The sequence below is a fragment of the Patiria miniata genome, unplaced genomic scaffold (genome assembly GCF_015706575.1).
Source record: "Patiria miniata isolate m_02_andy unplaced genomic scaffold, ASM1570657v1 HiC_scaffold_17, whole genome shotgun sequence".
NCBI classification, from domain to species: domain Eukaryota; kingdom Metazoa; phylum Echinodermata; class Asteroidea; order Valvatida; family Asterinidae; genus Patiria; species Patiria miniata.
In genome coordinates, this window is record NW_024037055.1 from 9,400,929 (window position 1) to 9,420,299 (window position 19,371).

The following is a 19,371-nucleotide window of genomic DNA, read 5'->3' on the forward strand; positions in this document are numbered from 1 at the left end:
CTGATTTGTAAATTCTCATAAAATTAAATTTCCGAAAGTGACAAATCATCAAAAATTTGTGGACGAAGTTTAAGTATAATAAATTTAGTATATTACAAGTTATTGGTCTCAACAACCAGTGTTTTGTTGTATTGAACGCTGACTCATTCAGATTGTTGTTCACGGTTAATTACATTATAAGAACGATCCGTACTTGCAATTTGTTGCAAAAGAGGGCGCACTCGCCGCACTGTACCGCGCCGACTTATGTCCATTGCTATGTAAACACAGACACTATAACGACAAATACTTGAAATGAAAACTCGTGCAACATTTTGCCATGATATTTGACCCAAGAATCTTGAAGATTGGCAGGAACCTTGAGAGAATTAATTTAAAGGGAAAATACAACATTTGCAAACATCAAAAAATAAAACTACCAAATCATTTTGAAATACCTTGCTGGACTGTTAATGAATGACAGTGTAAAGCATCCTGTAAAATCATGGCACCTGGTATACTGTCATTTTCAAGAAAAGTGGTATTTTTGTATCAATTTCCAACGCTGATCGGCCGATCAGCGTTGGAAAAAAATGGCTTTTTTTCAAATACTGACCCCAATTGACCATCGCACTTGTTTGCAATGATTACAAACCTATGAACGGGTATGAGCCAGGTAGACTGGTTCCCTGATCTTACAATTCCCCAATGTATGTAACCTGCTCTGTTTCTTCTTATATGGAGTCAGGGAACCAGACTACAGGAAAAATGATTGTTTTTCTTGGTTTTTATAGCATTTTCGAAACCAAAACCTCAAAAAAGTCGGTGTCACTATATTTGCTATATATTTCCAACCCCCCAATTCCATCCATTTCTGAAAATTACAGCAAAAGCAAATGATGTATATTCCCTTTAATATAATTGAAGGAATTTGCAGTGTACGTTTCTCCGTATTTTGTCATCACTTTTTTCCAAAGAGGGCACACTATTTCAACACTGCTCACCGCACCGACTTCTGTCCATATTCGCGATATAAACAAAGTTACCGTACCGACGAAAACTCGAGATAAACACATTACATCGAAATGACATTACTCAAAAATCCTGAAAATTGGCAGGAACCTTGAAAGAATGATATCAATATAATTTAAGGGCATTACAATGTAAGTGACATTCCGTATATTATTGTCATCAATTCCTTCCAAAAGAGGGCGCGCTATATAAACCCTGCTCACCGCGTGTCAAAAATAATAAGCAGCCTCATGGAAACATTTGGCAACTCACTTATTTGCGGCGCGGGCTGGACGCTGTGAAAAACTCACCCTGGAGGAGGGGCAACAAATTGCAAGATGAATGACGAGATGAGAAGTCAGCCCTGCAAGGAATTCTTACTACGAATCCTCTCTTGACACTTCAGCAGGTGGGTAAACTGCAAACAGCTCCTTGTAATAAAACGCCTGATTGTTTCTAACCCGCATAACATATTGAATGGACCTCGGGCGTAGCGGCCAACTTAGATGGCATATTTTGTTCTTAAATCTAGTAGCAATGAATGTACGAACGGTGTACGCATGCATATCCCATTTACAAATGCATTGCCTTCTTAGATAGCTAATGTGTATGTCACAAGTCAGAGTGATATTTTTACGCCAAGTGTACGTTCATTTAGGATTTTCCAAAAACGTGTTGCTTAGTGTGACCCAATTGTCTTGTATTGTTAACGCCCGTGTGTGGTATGGGCTGGGAAATTTCTAAGGCATTAGAATGTGTGCTCACTGAAGTGTTCACATTGCATTAGGTGCTGTAGATTTTCAGACTGGAGGTGCAATAGCACGTACAGAGCGATTTTGCTAAATTTTATTTTGGATTTCGAGAATAGCCCGATTTACGCCTGCTTCCCAAGAGCTGCATTAGCCAGCGAATTTACACCCCTTAAAAGGGTACCAGGTATTAGGAGCCAGTATATACTGCGAGTTTTGTTGAGGTATTTGTTTCATTAATTTAATGTAATCATTTAATTTCAAAGGCCAGTGAGTGTATCAACACGTTTCTATCGATACACAATATTTTACCGTACTGTGTTTGTTTGAACAATGATTTTAATTACGTAAGTGTTATTTACCAAAACGTCAACAATAGACTTTTACCATGCTGTCACCATTTCAGTCATGTTCTCTGTATCCAAAAACAGTAATGAATGATATTGTTGGAAAAAATGAATGGAACAAAATAAAGATTGCCGCAACATGACAATGGTCTGTTCACATATAGTACAGGCAATATATGGTTTGACCTCAAACAAATTGCAACATAATTTTTTTCACCACAGTGCATTTGTATAAGGTCCCTAAAATGACATACTAAAAGTCTTAAGAAATCCAGGTGTTGGAAATATGCCTTATTTGCATAAATCCAAAATGGCCGCATATGTTAGGACCTTCTCATTGATTTGGTCATATTTCTCATACTAGGTAGAATTTTGAGGTACTTTAAACGACAGTTTTAGTCCTTTTACATTGATTTACTCATTATTCTAGTCCTAGGTAAATTTCAAGATCCCTATGTTTCCGAAATTTTCCAAATGTCATATAATTTGCATAAATGCCATACTGTATATCAATTTGCCTAAATTAAAGTTAAAATAATGGATGCCATGTGTGGAAATGTACCTATTGAATTTTCCCTGATAATCCAACTCAAATTTCACAACACAGTGCATTGCTATACGGTCCCTAAAAAAGTTGTTAAAAAATACAAGTGGTGGAAATATGCCTAATTTGCATAAATTCAAAAGGCTGCTAATTACATGTTTTCGTATGATTTGGACATATAGTATTGGCCGTTATGTACTTTTCCATTTTTTTTGTTTAAGAAGGAATTTTTGCCATATTTGGAAAGAGTTTACCTCCTTAAGTCGATCGGATATGCATTGGAGACATTTTTTCCAGCTACCATGTGGCGGCCATCTTGGATTTAAAAACGGCCGCCATTTCGAGCCTTATTTGTATCATGTAACTTCGGACCTGATTGTTACATAAAGTACATTTTGATGGCAAACCCCATGTTTTTGATACAAAGGAACCCGAGTACATTATTGTTTGCGATGTACTCCAAATGGATGGCAGCCATCTTGGATATTTCAAAATGGCCGTAATTTTTGGCTTCTTTGCATAATAAATTCGGACTCGAATGTCGTACGAAGTCAATTTCATTGGCGAACCCCATACATTTGATACCAAGTAATCTTAATGACCCATTGCTGTTGATGTATCCCAGATGGATGGCAGCCATCTTGGTTTTTTCAAAATAGCCGCCACCTTGGATTTCATTTATAATAACATTGCACCTGATCTGAATGTCCTATGAAGTCCATATGTTTTTAAATGAACTCAAGTAAATCACTGTGGACGGGGTACTCACAATTGATGGCAGCCATCTTGGATATTTCATAATTGCCGCCATTTGGAACTAATTTGCATATCAAATTTGGACTTGAATGTCGTATGAAGTCACTACTGGTGGCAAACCCCATAAATTTGATACCAAGGAATCCAATTAACACATTTAGGCATCCCAAATGGATGGCGGCCATATTGGACATTCAAAAATAGCGGCCATCTTGGATTTCATTTAAATAATAAGGTGGCACCTGCATGTCGTTTGAAGTCCATTTTGGTGGCAAACTGCATGCCAAGGAACCCAAGGTATAATCATGGTTGCTGGGGTACTCCACTGGGAGTATACCCCATATAACTTCATATGACAATCAGGTCCGAGGTTAGATAGAAATTAGGCCCAAATGACGGCCATTATGAATTCCAAGACGGCTGCCACATGGTAGATGGAAAAAAAATGTTACCAATGGATTTCCAGCTTAGGAAGGTAAACTCTATCCAAATATGAGAAAAAAATCCTTCTTTAGCAAAGAAAAATGCAATGGCCAAAACTACGACATAATATACTATCTAATAACTCTCGTCCTAAGTTGCTTTTCGGGGTACTTTAAACAACATTTTGTCATTTGAAATTGGGGTCAATCAGTGTCAAATCACCCCCCCCAAAAAAAAATAGATTTTAAACCCCAACCTCTCCAAATTGGCTCATATTTATTTTATGGGGAAATTTCGGCTGAAAAGCCGAAATTTTAAGTTTTAGCGCCATCAAACAAACGGTTTTCGCGCTACTGCCCAGGCAATTTTGGTAAAATTGACATTGCTGCCATGTTTTAAATGACCATATCTCTATAATCGGTGAGCCAAACTTGTTTTGCTTTTGAAAGGTTACATCATGAGAAATCTTAATGTACCATTGTTTTTTGATGTCAGGGTTATTTGAAGTATAATGACATTTTGACCTTTACTTTGACCTTGAATTTGATCCAGTGGATCACCCGACATTGAGAAAAACTTGGATGAAAATTAAACCCCAACATGTTTTCTACAAAATATCAAAAAATAGGGTACAGTATTTTTTGTTTGAATTTTTGCTCATCTCAAAATTGGCATATAAGGCATATTTCCACCACTTGGATTTCTTCCTTTTTTTAAGAAACCTTATAGCAATGCACCATGGTGTGAAATTTATCTTAGACTGAACTTAGATTACCAGGGGAAATTTAATTGTGTCGGACATGTCCACACATGACAGCCATAATTCTAACTTTAATTTATGTAAATTAATAAATGACATTTACGCACATTATTATCGGCATATCGCAAATTTGGGAAACATCGGGATATTAAAAGTTACCATGGTCTGGAATAATGAGTAAATCAATGTAAAAGGACTACAATTGTTGTTTAAAATACCTCAAAAAGCTACCAAGTATATGAAATATGACCAAATCAGTGCGAAAGTCCTAAAATATGCGGCCATTTTGGATTTATGTAAATTAGGCATATTTTCACCACCTGGATTTCTTAAGACTTTTAGTATGTCATTTTAAGGAACTTATACAAATGCAGCTGTGGTGAAAAAAAATCTGTTGCAATTTGTTGGAGGTTCACTCAAAAAATGAAGTATTTTGCCTGTACTAATACAGGTGTGAATTGTTTTCGTTTTGCTGAAATAACACTTACTTTTTGTGATCCGTAGACAGAACTTTAAAACGGTGTTTGTGTTTGAAATTCAGTAACTTGAAAAGTATGTAGGAGCGATTTGATTGATTTTTGTACTAAAAGAAAGCTAATTTATTGGGAATTCATATACTAAATTTTGAAAGTGCTACATGCAGAACTTATTTATAAAACTGGTCCTGACATTTGGGTTTCCTTTTTTTTTTACTCGCCTTGTACAGAAATAGAACGGCCGCTATAACTATCAGTATAACGTACAATCTAAGTTCCAGACATATGCACAAGAACTTTACTGTTCAAGTTTAAACGCAACAGGTATTCAAAGTTTGAAGGAAATTGTTAATATCCAAATTTTGTAGGGGTTACCCTGTCTTCTATTTTGATTCATAAAATACTCAAAACATGTTTTTCATATCTCTTTTCGTATTATCGCATCATTATGACCTATTCCGCTTAAAAGGGACACATGTACGGTATACGGGATGAAACATGACTTCAAGTTGAAGAGGTAAATAAAGTGCTATATTTAATCAAATTTTTATCACTTTCTCAAAAGATAAGCTTTTCATTACCAAATCTCATTGTTATTTAAAACGTAATCTATGCCAGAACCGAGTGACCAATTCTCAGTCATTAGTTCCTAATAGGATAAAATTATAATTGTTTTGTTGCTTTTAAGTTAATTAATTCTAAATCTAGACCGCCCGCGGTTAACAGTACATGCGTACACTAAATATACCCACTTAACAAAACATTTTTACTTGTATACACAGAAAGAATGTTGCATCCTGAAGCCAATTTGACATCAAACATGTATACTATCTCAATAATAATGTTGGGGGAAAAAACAGGAATCTGGGACTGAGAAATATTTCCAATTTGGTAGAAAATACTTTGAAAATGCATTCGACTCTCCATATTGTACAAAGCGAAGAAGTGGCGTCTGATACTATATATGTTTTGTAAATACAAAAAAGTACAGCCGATTCATAAAATAAACTCCTATTTAATATCGTTGAACGAATCTGTGACAATTACAGCAAAATAACGTTGTTTCTTTTTATCTTAAAACAAAAAATTCCACACGGTTGCTATAAGTGTGTATTCACCTCCTATAAAGGTTTACTACACGACACCGATGTTGAAACCGGCTTATGAAATCCATGTTATGACATATTTCCCCAAAACGTATACTGCGTGATCGGTTGAATAGCCTGCATGGAAAAAGGATCGCGTTACATTTGCCCCCCCCCCCTTGCTATTTTCGAGTCTAATCCTAAAATAGATTTTGTTTTTAAATTAATATTTTCCCACCAATACAATAGTTATTCACTTTTAAATGAGACACATCCACTCACTTTTATTGAATAATAAGCCATTCTACAAATTTCGAACTGTTGGCGGAAAGTTGCCTGAGTTAATTTTACCCAAGAAAGGGTGAAACTGCAACTACACAAAATTGGGTTGTTCTATAACAACTGTTTGGGTTAGAATTTCTGTTAAATTCAACCACAAAATGTAGTCATTCATCAAAACCCAAATTTTAGTTTTATGACAAAAGGTTTTTGTTGAATTTAACAGAAATTCTAGCCTAACCCAAGCATTTGGTTTATAGAAAAACCCAACTTTGGCTATAGTTGCGGTTTGCACCCTTTCTTGGGTAAAACTAACTCAGGCAGTTTTTTTAGTGTTAGTGGCCTGACAATAAGTCAGACATATATGTACACTGTATGTTCGGAGGGTTAGGGTTTTGCTATTCAATGAGCGGGATAATAACATGAATAAAGGGGTTGAAAATGACCGCAAAATCTTTCTGAACCGTCTTGAAGATAAAACTGATGATTCAGATTACAACCACTGTCTTCCGCTGGTAACCCAGTCTCACCCAACATACATTACACACAACCTTGCATACCAGTCAATACCTGAATCTCCCAGTGTGGCAGATTTGAATTCAATCAGTTGGACCACAGAGCAAGGAACAGATCTAAGAATGGATTGCTGGTAATGTTGTACTTCTACAAGAAGTTTAAGACAGTATTTCTCAAAACATGAATGTTGGCTGTAAAGTGCATGCCTATGGAAACTTTCAAGACTTAATCGCTCTTCCTACAAACACTTATGATGGAATTTTATGGACGTTAATGCATTTATAAATGTTGCCTTCATCACCATGATCACAATTTCCATGGTCATGATGGTGTGTTCTACTCTGCTAGAAAGAATATCGGAGGACATGGAGGATGAAAAAGGTTGGTGAGTAGAGAATCTTTCCTTTAAAACCAACTTTAGATATGTTGCAGAATAGAATAGTGATATAATATTAATGTATATAACAAACTGTTATAATGTTATGGTACGGTCTCAGTTACAGTTCATGATTACCAGATTCCTTCAACATCAAAGTTGCAAGAGAATTTCACAATTTTTAAGAACTACATGTATTTTGTCCAATGCTTGTTTTAGGGAGGGAGTTAGGGCAGAAACTATTGTGACCCACATTAAATGTATATCGTCAATTGACTTAGGGTCGAATTAACAAATAAGAATCAGCCATGTCAGCTGATTTGACAAGTTGGGAGATTGGTTTGAATTTGTTAATCATGTTTATGCAAAAGTGTGCTGCTGTATTTTGCCGACAACAAGTTCATTTGTGGACAAGTCGACTTGATCATTGCAAGTTTTTTTTCACACAAATTTTAGTAACGGTATACAATGTATACACACTCGTAAACGTTGCTATATGTTTAGCCATGCTGTAGCCACGTTATACGCTTCGTCCATAATTATCTCCGGACTTTTGACGTTTGTTATTGTTTGGGCTCCATGTTCCTTCGCAATTCTTTTTATACCAATGCGTGGGGAATTAAATGAAAAAGACATTGAAGATCGCCCGATTCGGTCCAGTATGTTCTACAATCAACATGACTAAAACCTATTTTAAAATTAATGTGGCCTGACATTGCGAACTTAGTAAGTTCTTCTTCAATGGCTAAAACAGAAATGACAGAGGTACATACATTAACATGGGGGTGCACACAAACATGCAGGGCTGAAAGAAGAAACACAAAAGGAGGATTAGGTGTGAAAGGTGTGGAAAGATGCAGGGGAGGGTGGATGAGAGAACAAAGAAACAAAGGGAGATGGCAAACCACAAGGGGTCTTGTGTAAACAGGGGAGGGACCAGAAAGGGGAAGGATCAAAGGTCACAGGGAGTGGGAACGGACAAAAGAGTGTGAGAGTGAAGGGATGATGTGGGGGGGGGGAACAGTATTGAGGTGGAAAGGGATGGAAGATGGGGGAAGATGGGTAAACACAAACAAGGAAGACCAGATGGATTATCTGTAACAGAAGACAATGGAGGAAGAAAAGGATTAATCATTTCCAAGTTGGATGTTGAGACCATGTGGTTGAATAGTTCGAAGACGATTCATCCATACTTTCTCTCTGCTGAGGCGAACTGAGTCCTTGCGATGGCCAAGAGATTCAATGCCCTGCAAAATCATATCAGAAATGGAGTGGTTAGGCAGGTTGAAGTGATGACCAACATGGGTGTCTAGTTTCTTGGTGTTGACCGTTGACCGGTGGGCATAGAAACGCTTCTTGAGCGTATTCTTAGTCTCACCTACATACTGCACTCCACAGACCCTGCAAGAAATGAGATATATGACATTAGAGGTGTTACAAGTGATGTTACCAATGGTTCTGTGGGTAGTGACAGAAGAGTGGCCAGAAAAGGAGTCAGACTTTTGGATATGAATCTGGCAGACAACACATCTGGAACTGCACTTGAAAGTACCATGCTGGGTGGGAGGGGATGCATCTAAGGAAGGGACTTCAGCTCGAACAATCAAGTCCCGTAGATTTCGAGGACGCCTGTAAGCCAATGTGGGGCCGTTGGGGATGGCGCGGGCAAGGCGATCTGAAGTATGGAGGATATGATGATTGTCATTAGTGATTTTGCGAAGGGGAGGTAGATTGGGGTGAAACGTGGTAACCAAGGGAATCATGGGTTTGGCCATGGCATCAGGGGCCTTTCCCGTGAGAGCTAGATTTCTGGGGATAGCTTTAGCTCTGGCAATGGCACGATGAACTTGGCGAGAGCTGTGACCCCTGGCCACCAAGTTGTTCCTCAGTATCTGTGTATGGCGGGAGAAATTGGAATCATTAGAACAAATTCTTCTGAGTCTGAGTGCCTGGCTAAACGCTATGCCAGTTTTGCAGTGCCTGGGGTGACAGCTGGAGGAGTGGAGGTACTGGTGGGTGTCTGTGGGTTTGGAATACAGGTCAGTAGTTAGTGAGTTGCCTTGCTTGCGGACGGCGACATCCAGAAAGTGGGTTTGGTGAGCCGAGAACTCCGATGTGAATTTGATGGTTCTGTGGAAGGAATTGATGTGGTTAGTGAAGGTCAAGAGACTGTCCTCATCACTGGTCCAGATGAAAAAAATATCATCAATATATCTCCACCAGATCCAAGGGCGACATGGGGCCGAGGCAAGAATGCGTTCTTCGAGGTCGCCCATGAAGAGGCAAGCCATCGACGGGGCCATGCGAGTGCCCATTGCAGTGCCGTGTACCTGTAGATAGTGTTCACCAAGGAAGGAAACATTGTCCTTCGTTAGTATAAGTCTCAAGAGGGTGCCATCATCACTGATGGGAGGAGTCGTGTGTCCTGCCTTGGCCAGAGCCAAGGAGCAAGCACGAACACCCTCCTCATGTGGGATGTTGGTGTACAGATATGAGACGTCGAAAGTCCCAATGATGGCTGTGCTGGGAATCTGGTCCTTGATTCCTTCAAGCTTGCGTAGGAAGTCTGGGGTGTCGTGAATGTATGACGAAATCTGTGGGACAAGGGGTTTGAGAAAACTGTCAATGAACAGGGAGATGCGTTCCGTGGGTGAGCCATTACCGGAGATGATGTGTCTACCGGGGTTGCCAGCCTTGTGAATCTTGGGTAGAAGGTAAAATCTGGCAGTCCTACAATCACAGGGAGAAAGAAATTTGTGAGCTTTCTTGGACAACTGGTCACGTGATCGCATATCGTCAAGTACCTGTTGTATATCTCGACAGAAAGTGCCTGTGGGGTCAGAGTCAAGGCGGGTATAGTTAGTGCGATTATCCAATTGGCGGTGGGCCTCATCAATGTACTGCTGACGATCCATGATGACCACAGCTGAACCTTTATCTGCTGGCTTGATGATGGTGTCGGTCCGAGAGCGCAAGGAGATGAGCGCCAGGCGCTCCTCTCTGGGGAGATTATCATGAGTCCTGTGGGGGAAGTTGTCCGGGTTAGTGACTTGGGAATTGATAACTTGAACGTATGTCTCTATGGCTGGCACACGATTCTTGGGGGGTACCCATTAACTCTTGACTCGAAAAGGCTCTGGCTCACACGGTTCACTGTCCAGGAAAGACTCACGCAGACGGATTCTACGGTAGTATTCCGTGAGATCTTGGCTGAGCTGAACCTGGTTCACAGAACAGGAAGCGGGACAAAAATTGAGACCCTTGGAGAGAAATGTGTGCTCTGCGTCAGATATTGATGAGGAAGAAAGATTACTACAGTGTTGACAGGGGGTTCTGGCGGTGGCGTGGTAGATGGGGACCTAGGACGTCTGAAACGTCTGTGTCTGCGTTGCTGTTGCTTGGCAAGCAAGCCACCAATCTTCTTGTTTCTCCTGTTGAGTAGGACAGAGTCAAGGTTAGACAAACCCCTTTCAATCTCATCATGGAAATTCCTGTACGTGGAGTCAGAACAACTGGATTTGAGTTGGGAGTCAAGGTGGGAAATATTCTGATGGAGGTCCTCACGTGTAAATTGACACTGCTGAGAGAGAATATTGATGAGTTTAATAGAGGCACCATGTATAACTTGATTCCATCTCCTTTGAAGGTGCGGTGGGAGGTTTCCTAAGCAGGGAGTGTGAGACAGTTGCAAACCTTTGGGGATAAATTGAGAGAGGGAGTAAAAACTGTAGTTATCCTGATGGTAGGAAAAGCGTAAGGCCTTTTCCTTTGCCTTTCTGAGCTGTTGGAAAATGTTGATGTATTCGGTTGAGTCCAGAATGAATTAGAATGCATCGAATTTATCATTGATATGCTAATGATTGTATGGTTCGATGGTCAGAGCGGGAATTTTGAAAAGGTAGTGGTATGTGATGCTAGCGGAGAAACGCGTCACTTCATGCTTGCTAGCAGCAACGCAACACACGTTATTTTTTAGAGCTGTCGCCATTTTCAACACTTTAAACATGTCATCAACTCCAGCTACGAAAGAGGACATTCAGGAGCTATTGGCTCAATTCTCATCTAGTCGAGCTAAGATACTGGAAGACAAGATAGCTGAAGCTTCTGCAAATTTTGATACGAAGCTCAAATCCGCCACTAGCGTCAAATTAACCTGGAAAAGGGAAGGCCATAAACGACGATATAACTTTAATCAGTCTGTATTGGATCACGTCGTGGAAGCTGAACGCAAAAACCAGTCCACTGAAGTGCAGCAAGAGCTAACCAGTATTAAAGCTCTGCTCGAGCATCGTCAAAAGCTAATCCGACTAGCCGATACCAGCCCCTCTGGCTGGGCAACAGTCGAAGAATACGAGAAAAACGAGTTGGCCAACGACTCCGGTGATGACAAGAAGAACACAAGGGCAGAAGACAGGGCGGCCAGAAAGCTTAAAGCGGCGTCCAGTAAGAAGTCCGCCGGGGCCAAGAGATTCAAGACCGGTGACTACCACTACCAGACTCCTGCTCCCGCTACTACTTCTGTCGCTCCTGCTTCTCAATTCCAGTTTTTTCGTGGCCAACGATTCCCAACCAGCAAAGACATCTGCTACGCTTGCGGAAGCCAAGGTCACTGGAGAAAATCCTGTACAAACATCAGTAGAAGGCAAGACAAGAGCAACACCCCAAGTTTCTCCACCTAGCAAGGACACCGCAGCAAGCAAGTCTAACACGATCAATGAAGTTGAGTTATGTTACTTTACCGATAATTTCTTTGAGTATGAAGAAAGGTGTTCCACAGGTTGCAAAATTCAAGTAGCTGGTCGTTTACATCATCATTATGATTTTTGGAGAGCAATTAATGCCAATTCCTATGTATTAGACATAATTAGCAACGGATACATGATTCCGTTTTATGAAACACCACCACACACACCGAATGTTGAGAAATCCAAACAAGGGTTGAATAATCGCTCAGCCATCAATAATAGCGAATTTGTCACAAATGCAATTTCAGATTTATTAGAGACGCACTGCGTCTTGCCTTGCACAGAACAACCATATATAGTGAATCCTTTGTCAGTTTCAGTACAAAAATCAGGCAAGAGGAGATTAATACTAGATTTGAGAGAAGTGATTAGGTTTTTATGGAAGCTATCTGTCAAGTACGAAGATATGCGTACAGTGATGTTATATCTTCAAAAGGGGGGGTTTATGTTCCAGTTTGACCTAAAATCGGGATACCACCATATTAGCATTCGTTCGAACATCAACAGTACTTGGGATTTTCCTGGTTTTACAAAGGTGCCTTTACATTCTTCAAGTTTACTGTATTACCATTTGGTTTATCCACTGCCCCATACGTTTTCACCAAAGTGGTGAGACCACTTGTACAGAAGTGGAGAAGTGAAGGTAAACAAATAGTTGTGTTCCTAGACGATGGTTTGTGTTATGCAGAGAGCTTTCAGAAAGCCAGAGAGCACAGTGCTCAAGTTAAAGTTGACCTGGTCAATGCGGGGTTCGTACCTAATGTACACAAGAGTACTTGGGACCCGGTTTCAGAGACCGAGTGGTTAGGTCTGATAATTGACCTAAAGAATGGTTCTCTTGTTTTGCCAAACAGACGAATAAACAGCATCAAGGAACGAATTCAAGAACTGTTAATAACTCCCAAGTCAGCAGGTTCGTCAACCTGCGTCAAAGTCAAAGATCTAGCCAGTGTGGCAGGATGTATTGTTTCATCCTATTTAGTTGTGGGATCAATGAGTAGGGTAATGACCAAAGCTATGCATTGTGTAATTGAATCTAGAAATTCGTGGAATTCCAAAGTTGTCATCTCAGAACAAGCCAACGAAGAACTCCTCTTCTGGTTACACAACATAGATAATCTGAAGGAAATTCCAATAAAATTAACACCCATGTGTTCAACTATGGTGTTTTCAGATGCAAGCAAAAATGGTTTCGGAGGCTACATAGTAAATGTCAATGATTCGATCAGTCATGGTCAGTGGTCGGAAAATGAAAGGAAACATAGTTCAACCTGGAGAGAATTAAAAGCAATAGACATGGTGTTAGCATCCCAAATAAACAAGTTCAAAAACACCAGAGTAAAATGGTTTTCTGATAATCAAGCTGTTACAAGAATAGTTTGCACAGGCAGTATGAAGTCAGATTTACAGTCTATTGTGTTAAACATATGTCGTAATTGTGTACGCAATGGAGTGTTCCTTGAATTAGAATGGGTGCCGAGATCGAAGAACGAAAAGGCAGATTTCATAAGTAAGCTGGTCGATTATGACGATTGGCAGACCTCACACGAGATGTTCTCCCTACTTGATCATATGTGGGGTCCTCACACAATCGATCGGTTTGCCAGTTATTATAATTCCAAATTAACTCGTTTTAATTCTAGATTCTGGAATCCAGGTGCTCAGGCAACCGATGCGTTCACACAAGATTGGGCAGGGGAAAATAACTGGTTGGTTCCCCCGATACATTTGATTCCAAGAGTCATACATCAGTTAATAGCCAACAGAGCTGAGGGGACATTGATATGCCCCGCCTGGAGATCATCCCCTTACTGGGTGTTATTATTCCCAGATGGTTACAATGTAAGATCAGAAATCACAAGTATCCATGAATTTGTGAGTCCTTTCCCACTTTTTGAGAATGGTCGAAGTAATAACTCTAAGTTCATTCATGATATTGTGCGCAGTACAGTACTAGCGGTCAGGTTCAGCAGTTATCAATGAGTTTCTGTACAAGCGTTCAGAACGCGTGGGCTTGGTGCCTTACTAGTGTAGAGACCCAGGGGGTCAATTCTGAAATGGAGAAAATTAGGAATTAAAAGGTGTATATTGTAAAGTAATAACATATATGTTGTAACAAAGTTCTTTGTCTCTTTGTTAAGCTAATCTTCAACAGTGATAACTGGAGACACCGTTTCGCGAGGAGCGCCAACAATCAAGACCTGAGTTCTCTCGCCAACCAGCTGCCCTCCATATTGGTGAGCTCAAGAGCTTCAAGCACGGTAACTCAATACAACTCATCTTTTACCAGATGGCATCAATGGGCACTGTCACATGACGAGTCTCCCCTTCCTGGTGATCCATATATAATATCATTATATCTGGTTCACATCAGCAACTCAGCAGCGTCACCATCACCAATTATCAGTGCTTCATCAGCAATTTCCTGGGCACATCGCATGGCCAGTTTGGACGACCCCATGAAGGATCCATTGACTGTTCAAGTCATAGAGGGACTCAAACGAACACCCGCTAAACCAAGGGCAAGAAAAGAGCCAATAACACCCGAGATCCTAGTACAGATGGTACAATTGCAAGGAGCTGACAGATCAGTACATAACCTAATGAACATTAGAACTTTGGCTATGGCTTTAATATCTTTTGCAGGTTTCTTAAGATTTAATGAGTTAGCCTCGCTTAAGATGCAAGATTTAATGTTCCATCATGACCATTTGTCAATCCGGATTCAGTCAAGTAAGACAGACGTGTACAGACAGGGCAGTGAAGTTATTATTGCTAGATCATTTTCTCAGACTTGTCCAGTAGCCATGTTAGAACTTTATATTAATCTTGCAGAGATTTCCAGTGGTGATAAAGAGGCTTTTGTGTTCAGGAACTTAACAAAAGTTAAATATGGTTATTCCCTGCGAAAAAAAACAATCAGCCCATGTCATATTCCAGAGTTAGAGAGCTAGTTTTGAAAGCAATTTCTCCAGTAGTTGCAGACGTTTTCAAATTTTCTTTACATAGTTTAAGATCAGGTGGAGCCTCAGAGGCTGCTAAGGCTTGTGTAGCCGACAGATTGTTTAAACGCCATGGGCGTTGGAAGTCGGGGACGGCTAAAGATGGTTATATCCAAGAGAGCTTCTCTAACTTATTATCTGTTTCTCAGCGGTTAGGTATCTAACATCCACCCGTTCTTTATTTATTCAAGCCGATTGCTGCAGCTCGCACAATCCCAAATTAATGAGTATAGTGTGTTTTGTTTGTGTATGATGATTTAAATGATAAATGTTGATGTATTCGGTTGAGTCCAGAATGAATTAGAATGCATCGAATTTATCATTGATATGCTAATGATTGTATGGTTCGATGGTCAGAGCGGGAATTTTGAATAGGTAGTGGTATGTGATGCTAGCGGAGAAACGCGTCACTTCACGCTTGCTAGCAGCAACGCAACACACGTTATTTATTTAATTATATGTTATTGTAATGGCTAAAGTAATTCTATCTTAAAATATGTTGTTTTAAGAACCTCCCATTATCATTGCTTAGCTAGCCTGAGAGCGGTGGTCAGCATAGGTCAGGGCATACGTTTCCACTTTTTCCAAAAAGGTTTGTGGTTTTTCGTATCTGGCGATCACCAAAAGCAATGGGTCGAATTCACAGTTTGTTATGTTGATATATATCTCGATGTATATCGTGCAAAGTTATCAGTAATAATGATGTATATTTGAGAAGTCGATGAAACAGTGTAATCTAATTAAAAGTATTGGTTGCTGCAGCTCGCACAATCCCAAATTAATGAGTATAGTGTGTTTTGTTTGTGTATGATGATTTAAATGATAAGTGCAAATGGTGTCACTCATATCTGTAGAAAGGGAGAGAATAAATGGTTAATACAATAAATCAGTGGAGGAACACGAAGACAAAAAGTACAAGTCAAATGGAGTTGCTCATGCCTTTTGAAGGGACAGAGCAAAACAAAATTGTATGTACCTGTAGTGTGGAGAGAACAGTTTGATTAGTACATGGTATAAAACGATCAAAAGAAGGAACAAAACAAAACACAATGAATTTTACATGTCAGCAAGGAGGATCACCACGAAGGGATACTGCAACAGAGAAGTTGAAACATGAAAAAAAGTAAAACTGCTGCAAACTGCTTACTGACTGGATGGACCTGAAATATATAAATCTTAAAATTAATGTTGCCTGACGTTGCGAACTTAGCAAGTTCTTCTTCAGAGGCTAAAACAGAAAAGACAGAGGTACATACATTAACATGGGGGTGCACACAAACATGCAGGGCTGAAAGAAGAAACACAAAAGGAGGATTAGGTGTGAAAGGTGTGGAAAGATGCAGGGGAGGGTGGATGAGAGAACAAAGAAACAAAGGGAGATGGCAAACCACAAGGGGTCTTGTGTAAACAGGGGAGGGACCAGAAAGGGGAAGGATCAAAGGTCACAGGGAGTGGGAACGGACAAAAAAGTGTGAGAGTGAAGGGATGATGTGGGGGGGGGGGAACAGTATTGAGGTGGAAAGGGATGAAAGATGGGGGAAGATGGGTAAACACAAACAAGGAAGACCAGATGGATTATCTGTAACAGAAGACAATGGAGGAAGAAAAGGATTAATCATTTCCAAGTTGGATGTTGAGACCATGTGGTTGAATAGTTCGAAGACGATTCATCCATACTTTCTCTCTGCTGAGGCGAACTGAGTCCTTGCGATGGCCAAGAGATTCAATGCCCTGCAAAATCATATCAGAAATGGAGTGGTTAGGCAGGTTGAAGTGATGACCAACATGGGTGTCTAGTTTCTTGGTGTTGACCGTTGACCGGTGGGCATAGAAACGCTTCTTGAGCGTATTCTTAGTCTCACCTACATACTGCACTCCACAGACCCTGCAAGAAATGAGATATATGACATTAGAGGTGTTACAAGTGATGTTACCAATGGTTCTGTGGGTAGTGACAGAAGAGTGGCCAGAAAAGGAGTCAGACTCCTGGATATGAATCTGGCAGACAAAACATCTGTAACTGCACTTGAAAGTACCATGCTGGGTGGGAGGGGATGCATCTAATTAAGGAAGGGACTTCAGCTCGAACAATCAAGTCCCGTAGATTTCGAGGACGCCTGTAAGCCAATGTGGGGCAGTTGGGGATGGCGCGGGCAAGGCGATCTGAAGTATGGAGGATATGATGATTGTCATTAGTGATTTTGCGAAGGGGAGGTAGATTGGGGTGAAACGTGGTAACCAAGGGAATCATGGGTTTGGCCATGGCATCAGGGGCCTTTCCCGTGAGAGCTAGATTTCTGGGGATAGCTTTAGCTCTGGCAATGGCACGATGAACTTGGCGAGAGCTGTGACCCCTGGCCACCAAGTTGTTCCTCAGTATCTGTGTATGGCGGGAGAAATCGGAATCATTAGAACAAATTCTTCTGAGTCTGAGTGCCTGGCTAAACGCTATGCCAGTTTTGCAGTGCCTGGGGTGACAGCTGGAGGAGTGGAGGTACTGGTGGGTGTCTGTGGGTTTGGAATACAGGTCAGTGGTTAGTGAGTTGCCTTGCTTGCGGACGGTGACATCCAGAAAGTGGGTTTGGTGAGCCGGGAACTCCGATGTGAATTTGATGGTTCTGTGGAAGGAATTGATGTGGTTAGTAAAGGTCAAGAGACTGTCCTCATCACTGGTCCAGATGAAAAAAACATCATCAATGTATCTCCACCAGATCCAAGGGCGACATGGGGCCGAGGCAAGAATGCGTTCTTCGAGGTCGCCCATGAAGAGGCAAGCCATCGACGGGGCCATGCGAGTGCCCATTGCAGTGCCGTGTACCTGTAGATAGTGTTCACCAAGGAAGGAAAAATTGTTCTTCGTTAGTATAAGTCTCATGAGGGTGCCATGTGTCCTGCCTTGGCCAGAGCCAAGGAGCAAGCACGAACACCCTCCTCATGTGGGGATGTTGGTGTACAGAGATGAGACGTCGAAAGTCCCAATGATGGCTGTGCTGGGAATCTGGTCCTTGATTCCTTCAAGCTTGCGTAGGAAGTCTGGGGTGTCGTGAATGTATGACGAAGTCTGGGGTGTCGTAAACCTATTTTGTGAAACTTTGGCGGAGTTTTGTCTCGGTCAATCAAACCGCGCCCGTGAATTAGACTTTTTGGGAGGATTAAAAATGAAAGATGTGTAGAGTTTGTCAGGTTGTGTTTTTGACATCTCGGAACAAAATCTCAATTACGATTTAATTTTCGCGAGGGGCAACTTGAACTGGTGAACTTGTGACCCTGCCTACTTGTAATGGTCATAAAGCTGTGCGTGCTGAAAGTTGAAGTTAAAGGTTCACTACATTAATTTTGTGTGCTTCACAAAATAGGTTCTTCTGTTCTTTTCCCCTCCATTGAACCAATTCGGCTAAAACATGTAAAACTAAAAAAGGTTGGAAATGTGGTAACCAGTTCAAACCTCTATATATTGCCACAAGATGAAACCTTGAATAAACTTCACAAAATTGTCCTCCAGCCAAAAGTCAAAGTAGAAAATACTGATTCATTTACACTCTTTTCTACTAAGGCATCAACTCAACATTAAAATGGAGCAGAGTATATCTATTTACCGACAATTAATTGCTCAATTAACTGGTTCATTTGCCATTTTATCCTTTGAATTTCCCCCAAGAGGAATGCATGAGGAAACCACTCTAATATACCAAGGAGGCCGAAATCAAGAATGGCTACTGGGGAATACAGTCTCCAGACATTCAAGGTGGATGAATTACAAAGTAAGTTCATTCCTGCAAATTTGACGTTTTTTACACACATGTGCTAAATATCCTGGTTACTGTTTAAATGTTTTTTCTTTGTTCTTCCATGGATGCGCTGTAGAAGAATCTACATAAGGAATGAGTTACAAACTAACACGAAAATGACGTATACGCATGTGGTTTTTGTTGCAAGTTACAAAGAATTATCAACTTGCCAATACATAATATTTCAAAGTTTATAACTTTGTGGGGATTATGGGAATTTTTTTACCCTTCTTTACATATTTGTGAGTTGTGACGGGTACACAATTTCCAATTAGATGCTAATGGAATTCATGACTCGTTTTTATATGACATGAGCTGCCAATTTTTGTTTGCGCTGAGAACCTTTACATACTGCCAGCATCAGTTTGTGCTTGCCAAACCCAAGTGAAATTCAATCGACAATCAACATTTTAATGACTAGATCAGCAACTTGGCAGGTTGATTTAAGTATAAGTGAACATGTAGGAATTGATTTTGTAAATATTGAACTATGAACCTAGCCCGTAGGGGTCTGTATTGTGATCTTGTTCCTTTG

General features: G+C 40.5%; 1 protein-coding gene across 1 annotated transcript; it reads left to right on the top strand.

Annotated features, from left to right (window-relative positions):
* Positions 1-11,250: 11,250 nt before the first annotated feature.
* LOC119723764 lies at positions 11,251-12,227 on the top strand. Its single transcript, XM_038194615.1, has one exon. It carries the CDS (start codon positions 11,306-11,308, stop codon positions 11,978-11,980), a length of 675 nt encoding a protein of 224 aa, XP_038050543.1. The 5' UTR covers positions 11,251-11,305; the 3' UTR covers positions 11,981-12,227.
* The last annotated feature ends 7,144 nt before the right edge of the window (positions 12,228-19,371 follow it).